The sequence below is a fragment of the Nematolebias whitei genome, chromosome 19 (assembly GCF_014905685.2).
Source record: "Nematolebias whitei isolate Nwh7 chromosome 19, NemWhi1, whole genome shotgun sequence".
Lineage (NCBI taxonomy): Eukaryota > Metazoa > Chordata > Actinopteri > Cyprinodontiformes > Rivulidae > Nematolebias > Nematolebias whitei.
This window is the reverse complement of record NC_056516.1, coordinates 10,575,919-10,585,205: the sequence shown is the minus strand read 5'-3', so window position 1 is coordinate 10,585,205 and position 9,287 is coordinate 10,575,919. Positions and strand designations below refer to the sequence as shown.

General features: G+C 43.9%; 1 protein-coding gene across 1 annotated transcript; it reads left to right on the top strand.

Moving 5' to 3' along the window:
• Positions 1–6,460: 6,460 nt before the first annotated feature.
• Positions 6,461–8,221, top strand: dlx6a (distal-less homeobox 6a). The gene is made up of 3 exons (XM_037693687.1): positions 6,461–6,794; positions 7,434–7,627; positions 7,724–8,221. Exons 1-3 carry the CDS (start codon positions 6,488–6,490, stop codon positions 7,961–7,963), a joined length of 741 nt encoding a protein of 246 aa, XP_037549615.1. The 5' UTR covers positions 6,461–6,487; the 3' UTR covers positions 7,964–8,221.
• Positions 8,222–9,287: the final 1,066 nt, after the last annotated feature.

Here is a 9,287-nt window from a genome sequence, read left to right as displayed (position 1 = left end):
ATATCCTAACTGGGCCTTCCTGAAAGCAGAGAAGAAACCCAAACAGGACTCCAGTCAGCCAACAGGTGAAAAGGAGGAACCCAGACCCAGACCAGTGGTCATTCCGTATGTTGAGGGAGTATCAGAGAAACTGAGAAGTTTATTTTCTAAACATAACGTCCCAGTGGCTTTTAAACCCCAAAATACATTACGGCAAAGACTGGTTCATCCCAAAGATCCAGTCCCCCGGCACAAACAGAGTAATATTGTGTATGCTGTTCAGTGTCAGGAGGGCTGTGATCAGTCTTACATCGGGGAAACTAAACAGCCACTGGCCAAAAGGATGGACCAGCACAGAAGATCAACATCATCAGGCCAGGATTCTGCGGTCTACACTCATCTCCAGGCCAGCGGTCACTCTTTCAGGGATGAAGATGTTCACATCCTGGATAGAGAGGAACGATGGTTTGAGAAAGGAGTAAAGGAGGCCATCTTTGTGAAAAGAAATCGTCCATCATTAAACAGGGGTGGAGGCCTCCGGGTTCAATTGTCCCCCTCTTACAATGCTGTGATTGCTAGTATCACTCAGCCCTCTGTGAACAGTAAACAGCCATCAGTGTGCTAATGATCCATTGTTAGGCTGATGGTCCTTCTTGAGCATGTGAGCAGCTGGTTCTGGTTGTCAGCAGCAAACTGGTTGATCCACTCTGAGAAGGTGCTATTTAAGAGACTGATCTGAATACAGCACCTCAGACTGAGGAAGTCTTTCGGATGAGAGACGAAACGTTTCTACATTTTTTTTTTGCTTTGTTTTGTTATTTGAATGTCCAGAGGACCAGATTTCACTTTTTTAAATTTTTCTGGATTATTGAGCATGCATCAGGATATTACAGGCTGGTGTTATGCATGTGCTCTCATTGATCTTTAAAGATGAAATATAACTTTTACCCCTCGCATCTGAAAAAAACCCCAACTGTTTTTCTCTTATATTTTATTTATATAATTGTCACTGAACCTGTAACCATGACAGCCCTGTAAAGAAGCCTCATGTTGTATCACATTGCTGCTTCAGGGACAGTTGAGCTGGAATAGGCCTCCATTTTTCATCTTCCCTCTATAATCTGCAGGTTTCAGGTGCCACTTCACCATCTATCAGGCTCCGTGTCACATGTGGTGCCCTCAGAGAGTTTCTAAAACCACCTGCCAACCCTGCGTGAGGATCTGACCAAATCACTGATAAACAAAGCTCAAAACATTGACCAACCTGGTGATGATCAAAAATAATATTAATGGTGATTATCTTAAGCTTTGGGTGGTTTTTTTTGTTTTGTTGTTGTTATCAATTCTGATATTCATATTAGGAGTAAGCCAAAATTTCTGAGTGAGGATGTGTGAAATGTAATAATTCTAATAACTGTGGAGAAATAAACTGATATAATAATAATAATAATAATAATAATAATAATAATAATAATAATAATAAATAAGTTGCATTCAAAATAATAACAATAATAGAATTTTGCTATTTAAAATTATCAATATCAAAATAAGTCTTTTGAAACTCATTTTAGTGAACTACGTGAAAATATTTGAGAATTAAAAAATTTTTAATGGCATTTCTGTTATTTTTAATATATTTTAAACAGGCCTAATATTTTCTACAGCTTCATTTTAGCTGAATAAAACGAGATGGTGGTAAAATATAATTCTTTCCCCTGCTGGGACACTTTCCTGATCATTTTTACTCAAACATTTTGCTTAATGCTCCTTGTTGTCAACTATTCTTTCCTAATGTCTGCCTTTTATCCCTCTCTCTCTCTCTCTCTCTCTCTCTCTCTCTCTCTCTCTCTCTCTCGCTCTCTTTCTGTCAGGACAGATAAAAAGGAGCTCTAATTATTCCAGGAGGTTGGGAAATAAATGATTGTCTTTGAAGTGTAGGCCCGGGCCTACATTATAAGCCAACCGTGTAATTTGCAACTGTTGAAGTAAAACCTTCATGCTGCAGTTGAAGAAAAGAAAGGCAGAAAAACGTAAAAAATGAGGAGGGTGGATTCTCAGCTAAAGAAAATGGTATCTTTGTTTTCTCCCCTTTTGTTTACCACGAGATTCGTTCTCATTTTCCTCCGTTTTTTTTTTTTTTTTTTCATTTTTACTAATTCATTTCAATGGCTTTTCAAACTGGAAAATGGAAATGTTGCTCCTGCCCTCTATTTCGGCTGCAGCGTCCTGGCAACAGAACAATTTTCTATCATCAGGGATAAACGGCATCGAACAGTACATTCAGATAAAAAAGGAGGAGAGAAAAAAAAGCCCATGATTGCTGGCCTTCCTGTCTGTCATCTACAGACCAAATCCTCTCCTTCAAGACCGACCACTGTGCTGTCAGACCTAATAATGTCGCGTATTAAGTCGAGAGGGAGGAAAGGAAGACTCTTCTGCACCCCGGGCCCCCCAAGTCTTATTTGTCACCAACATAAAATTCAACTTTTTGTAAAAAAAAAAAGCAGATTAGATGATGGAGTGGGCGTCATTGCACGGTTAAACGTTTTCTCTGCCGCTTTAAACAACTTCATATTAAATGTTTATTTTTATTTTTAAATCAAACACTTGCATTTTACTTTTAGCTGAAACAGCAGAGGATCATCTACAGGTCCCCGCTCCAAATGACGCTGCGTCTGTCTTTCTTAATTATTTTTAACTGTACTTTGAGCCATGTTAGCAACTTTAAACAAACGCACTGCAGGAGCTGCACTCACTCAGGTGGACCCAAAGACGCAAAGAAGGAAGGCGACAAGAGAAACAAGCAGGACTAATTAGCGCGCGGCACAACCTGAGTGGGACCAGTGCAGCTTCAGCCGTGCCAAATTAAATCCATTAGTCTCTGAGAGGCTGTGGAGATTGGATAGGTGGGAGGTGGTGGGGTGGGGTGAATTTGTAGTCATTTAGCTGGTCATTTAGCTTCTCTGTGCACGCTATGCTGGGTCCATCTGAGGGCCCTCTCGTGTGCACCTGGGGGGCCATGCATGTGCCAATTTACCTATTTATTCTGGAGATAATGCGGCTCAGATTTATGATGCAAACCCTATTGTAAACAGCCGAACGCCTGGATGCGCGTGAATTTCTTTATGTGCTGACCACACTTATTTTCTTAGTTGCTGTTTTTTTTTTGTTTGTTTGTTTGTTTTTGTGACTCGGCGGTGCGTAAAAGAAGCGCCATTTGGAGACGGCTTCCTGCAGCAGATTTGAGCTCATCTGTTGCTTGATTTGTGTTTGTGTTTGAGGGTTTTGCTCCAGTGCAGTCTCGTTAAAGTGACCCACGTTCTACTGTCAGCTGTGTGTGGTGCATCTGCTCTTCCTTTTGCCACTTCCCGCCTTTCTCACGCGAGAGATGGAAAGGAGCCGACGCCTGACTGTCTGAGCAGAAAGGGAGTGGGAGAAAAAGAGAGAGGGAGACCAATGCGCTCTGGAAGAAGAAGAGCTTGTTGTTTAAGTGCAGTGACATGCCTCGGTGTCCTCAACCGGCCCGCGGTCCCTGCGAAGCCGAGGAGGAGCCACTCACCCGCAAACACGCAGCGCTCCAATTATGTGACCCGTGTCTTAACTCCGCGTGAAATATGACCAACACATGTGGCCTTAGGGAAAACAAAACGCTGTCTCTTTCAGATCGAAAGGAAAAGACTGGACAGGATGAACAATTGGCGTAAATCTTTCTCAGTATAAATCTTTTTTTTTTATCCATGCGCTCTGACGCAGCGTTAACCGCGACCCAAAGTCAAAGTTTCACCAGTAAATGTGCTGAGAAATGTTCTCACTTTCCATGCACCCCATCCCAGAGAAGGGGTGGCAGGGAAATCCCAGGCCTGAGCGGCTGGAGTGACTCTGTAGAGAGTCATTCATCAGCCTTTATAAGACAGCTGGACGTAAAGACCACTTGTGCTTAAAAAACCCTCCACGGCCATTGATTTTGCTGAAGGTCAATCATCTACTCATAGGGACAAAGTGATTTTTTTTTTTTTTAGATCTGCAGCTTTGGATTTTGATGACTGACATCCTAATGTGAAACCATGAACTATTGAAATAAAAGATGATGAGGCAGATAAATAAGGTGAGGGGCCGAGTGCAAATGCATCATTTCTTTTTCTTTTTATTTTTTTTACACATTTTTTCATCTTTTTTTTTTTTATTATTCCGAAATGGGCCGAACAGGTGGAACATGAGCTCTCTTCTTAAAAGTCTCATTCAGTCAGATGCGGCTGTCAGCACTCACATCTTAAACATGTTTTGTTGTCTCTGTTCAAGCAAATCCGTCCTCTCACCACCTCACTTCCCCCTTAAATCTCAGAGAAATGGCTCCCATCTCAGCCAGAACCAGGACATTTACCCCGCAACTTAATAATCCCACAGGGGAGCGCGCGGGTTGCTGCAGGAAAACGGAATAAAAAACAGGGCTGGTGATGTAGAATCATGCCACACTGGATTTTTTTTTTTTTTTTTTAGTCTGCAGGGAAGCAAAGCATGCTTGTCTTTGTCGCACTCAAAAGGCGATTAGAAAGGGGGGGTTGGAGGATCTGGTTTCTCCTGTACGTGTCCAGGTGGAACACGGGCCACTATGTTAGATCACTGAGGGGTGACCGAGGTGCGCACACGTCTGCACGGCCAAATATGGGCTTGAAATGCAAAATTGTCAGAGACAGGTGGACAGAAAAGGAAGCTCTTACCTGAAGCCTTTCAATCAGCAGAGGAATGTTCAGATTTAAAATAAAAAAGAACCAAAAAATGTCTGGAAGGGTTCGATAAATCCATCAGCGGACTCCCTCGCCTCCAGTGTTCCTCTCTGAGTCCACAGCTTGCGTAAAAATGATTATCCGGCTGCTTGTGCGCGTTTTTTAAATCCCACAAAAGTAAATAACAGCCGTTGCTGCATGACGATAATAGCAAGGTACCAAGTTCTTGTTTCAAAGGAGGAAAAAAAAAAAGGGAGAAAATTGAAACTAAACGCCGCATTTAGACAACCATTTTTGATAAGAGGATAATTGAGGCCACACTGGCGTATAATTAGGGGATAATTTATGCTATATCCACTTTTATTTCCAACCTCCCCAAAATAAATCCAGTCCATAATCATTACGGGCGAATTGTTCTTAATTTTATAGCTGCAATTTGAGTAAAGTGTGGCCGCTAATCAAATAGGTTTTCGTAGTAACTTGATTGCTGCCATAATTATTTTCCATCGCTTTCTTTTATTATATATTTTTCGTAAATCAATGCAGAAAAAAAAACTGCTGAAAGATACAGAATTTGAATACCTTTGGCATGAAGCGGAAATAATATTTTTATTCCTTATTTGTCGAATGGAACTAGCAGCCCCCAGATGCAGAGTGTATAATTTACATATATTCAGGACCTATCAGGCCTCGCGCTACTGGGGGATAAAAGACTGTCAGCTTATCTGGGTATCCACCCTTCCATCTGCAGAATAACCTATTGTACCTCAGGCAGATTGTTATTTGATGTGTCACACGCGCTGCATTTGGAATTGTTTGAGGATCTTTAATCACATGGTCAGTAGCTGCTGTTATAATATATGTTGCTTTTGTTGGGGGGAGAGCTGGGGGGAGTGGAGGCTCATTAGTCGACACGAGAGTGTCACACAAAAAACTGGATTATTTCATAACCATTACAGCTCAACAACAAGAAGAACTTGTGAAATAAATTCTTAATATTTACAAATAAATGATTTATTAACTGTTCTGTGCATGCGCAGGAAGAAGTTTCTCGATTTTTTTTTTCCATATTTTTAAAAAATCAATATTAAGTCCCATCATATAAATTCCATGTGTTGGTTTCAAGCAGGTAATTATTTCCTAGAGCATGCACCCAACGCCTGAGAGGTAAAAGAGGTATATTGTCTGTAAGCTCATCAGACTTAATCAAATTGCGCACTGTGTTGTGCGTCGTGCGTAATTTGGAGCTTTAGGGAGGGAAAGGGTGGAAAAAAAATGGAGTTTTTTTTTTTTTTTTTACGCGTGAAGCTTGTCTAGATGAATTAGGTGTCTTTCCCCACCACATATTGTTTTCCTCCTCGTAGTTGTGGTTGGGGAGCTGGTAAGGTGGGTTAACTCCAGCTCAAGCCTCCGTGCAGCGCAGAGCGCCTGATGACGTTGGGTTAGATGACCAATCGGGAGGCGCTGCCCTTTGGAGACAAACCATTTTACTTGTGGTGTCTGCATCAAGTCTGAAAGCAAGGGCTCAGTTTTAACAGAATCCACCTTAAAATCTCGCCCCTTAACTTATGCCTACCTTTGAGGGAGAACCAACAAAAAAAAAGCGGCAGTGGTGAGGAGGAGGAGGGGGGGGGGGTAAAGACACCGCTGGAAAATTCGGGTGTTAATAGGAGAGTATCTTCTCGCGCTGGAGAGGAGGGAGAGACAACAGCACAGCGAGAGAGAGAAAACCGATTTGGTCTTGAGAGAGAGGGGGGGTGAGTGCTCTCAAGGCAGAAAATTCGATGATGACCATGACAACGATGGCTGACGGTCTGGAGGCTCAGGACTCGTCCAAGTCTGCGTTCATGGAGTTTGGGCAGCAGTCGCACTCACAGCAGAGCTCCCCGTCGATGGCCGGCGGACACTACCCGCTGCACTGTCTCCACTCCGGCTCGCACGCGCACCACCAGCACGAGAACAGCGCGTACCCCGGGAGCAACACCTACAACAGGTCGTTACCTTACCCGTACGTGAGCCACGCGCACCACAGCCCGTACCTGCCTTCTTACCACAACAACACGGGAGGACAGACAAGGTTAGACGGCGCAGGTAAGAGACCCGCTTCTGCGCGTGGAGAGAGGGGGAGAGAGGGACACACCGCGTCCAACAGAACCTCAGACTGGTCCGGATCAAGTATTTCACCCGGAAAAAACTGCTCCGACACTGGGGGTTGTCTGCAGCGCTGAGGGGAGAGCGCGCGCACAAAGGCTCAGGATCTGCAGACTTTTTTGCTGCTTGTTGTTTTTTCCTCTCCACATTTTTCCGGCCTGTATCCCCCCCCCCCCCCCCCCCCAAACACACACACACAAACGCGTTTTAATGCCCGACAATGCAATCAAATCCCCCCCCCCCCACACACACACACACACACGCACGCACGCAACATCTCGTGGAAATTAGGCAGCCCGCGCACGCCTCGAATGTTGTAATTAGCATTTAATTGACATGTCATTACCAGCAATATCCTAAATATGACAGCAGCAGCAGCTATGAGGGTTGTGGTGAAGACGAGGAGAGATCAGACGCATCTTCATCACACTCCTGAAAATGATGCACGGCACTGACACACTTCAGCTGCTGGATCTGACATCTTCAAGCATTAAAGAAAGAAAGGGGGGAAAGTGAGCAGCGATGTAGCTTTTTTTTAAACAAAGTTAAAATTAATAATATTGTTTGTTTTTGTTGCAGAGCAGCAGAAAACGACAGTGATTGAAAACGGGGAGATTCGTTTTAATGGGAAAGGCAAGAAGATTCGCAAACCGCGGACGATTTATTCCAGTTTGCAGCTCCAAGCACTGAACCATCGTTTCCAGCAGACGCAGTACCTCGCTTTACCTGAGCGCGCGGAGCTGGCGGCCTCTCTGGGACTGACACAGACACAGGTACGAGGCATCTTTTGTCTTTTCTACACTCCCGTGCGTGAAAATAAACCAAAACCAACCTAACTGCGCCACAATCCTCTCTTGTAATGCTTCCAGGTAAAGATTTGGTTCCAAAATAAGAGATCGAAGTTCAAGAAGCTGCTAAAGCAAGGCACCAACCCGCATGAGAGCGACCCCATACCGGGCTCCATGTCCCTGTCCCCGCGCTCACCGACAATCCCTCCAATCTGGGACGTCTCGGCCTCTTCCAAAGGAGTAAGCATGCCGGCCAACAGCTACATGGCCGGCTACTCTCACTGGTATTCCTCACCACATCAAGATTCAATGCAGAGATAGACTGGCAGAGTGGTGAGGGATCAGCGAGCTGGTCTGGAGGCACCGCCGTGCATTTCTTTCCTACAACATGCGTCAGCGCAAAGACTGGATGCTGGAGAGGACATGGACAAAACACAGCCAAGCCTCCGGTGTGGTGTCACAAACATGAGGACTAAACCTTTTTTACATGGCTGTTCATGGCATTTGTTCTGCTTTCATTCATGTCAGTATCTGAATATACCAAATAATCCAAGAGACATTATTTTCTGGAAGGAAAGACTCTCTCCGTGCGCTTTGACGCACAGAACCCTCGTTTTTTGTTGCCATGATGGACTCCTTGACTGCATTTTATTTGGGATCTTTTTTGGTTGTTTTTATCCAACATGCAAGCAAATTGTCTGTCTGTAAATATAATCTGCAACATTTTAGTTGTACATACACTTTTTATGTTTTGTCAGAATGAGTAAACCGTGGCTCAAACAGACGCCTGCTGTTGAATGATTTTCACACACACGCATGAAAATATTTTTAAAAAGAAAAAAGAAATCATGTCAGGCCTTTTTTCCTGCTTCATATTGGGCCAACATCACATCAGGCCTAATCCCCATCACCCCCTGGTGCACACAAGTTTATAACATACACACAAAAATTAGAAGTTAATGACACAGTCAGATCCTCCATTTCATCAAACATTTTGAAATAAACTCAGTGGGTGACAAGATAGATTTATGAAACGCCCTCGACGCCAGAGGAAATTAACTTACCCGAAAGACTTTTTATTTTTTTTATTTTTTTGCTCCAGGTCCAGCTCGTCTCGTCGTTTCACCCCCAATGATTAGAAGTATTGACAAAATGTTTTCTCCCTTCCCTCCGTCCTAATGCAGGCCGTTAAATGCCAAGCTCCACGGGATCGATGCTGAACAAAGCAGCCAGCTGCAGCGGCGTTCAATATGAAGGAGATATTTGGGACAATTTGTGGGTTTTTATCCAAGTGAGCCGTTTTTTTTTTCCTCCTCTCCCATTCTCATAAATGCAGGCATAATTAGGGTAATTTTTGATGTAGCCCGCTGATTACAGCGTTTTTACCGTCAAAGATAATTACCTGTAATTTTCTACCACTTTTAATACTAAAAGGCATCTTTATTTGGATTTGAGGTAGCACAGATGGAACAAAAGGGGGGCGAATTATTCCGTTATTCATACACAAATCGTGGAGAGGAGCGCAGCGCTCGGGATATTATCGAAAATTACGACGCCTGAAAAGCTCCGTGCAGGTGTCAAGACGCCGGGGTGTCCCACTGGCGCCCATTGAGCCCTGTTATACCTGGGGGGGGGGGGGGGGGGG

Coding starts and splice junctions, on each gene's coding strand:
- dlx6a (XM_037693687.1), top strand. CDS start 6,488: ATGATGACCATGACAACGATGGCTGACGGTCTGGAGGCTCAGGACTCG. Junction 6,795..7,433: donor GACAAGGTTAGACGGCGCAG/GTAAGAGACCCG, acceptor TTTTTGTTGCAG/AGCAGCAGAAAACGACAGTG. Junction 7,628..7,723: donor TGGGACTGACACAGACACAG/GTACGAGGCATC, acceptor TAATGCTTCCAG/GTAAAGATTTGGTTCCAAAA.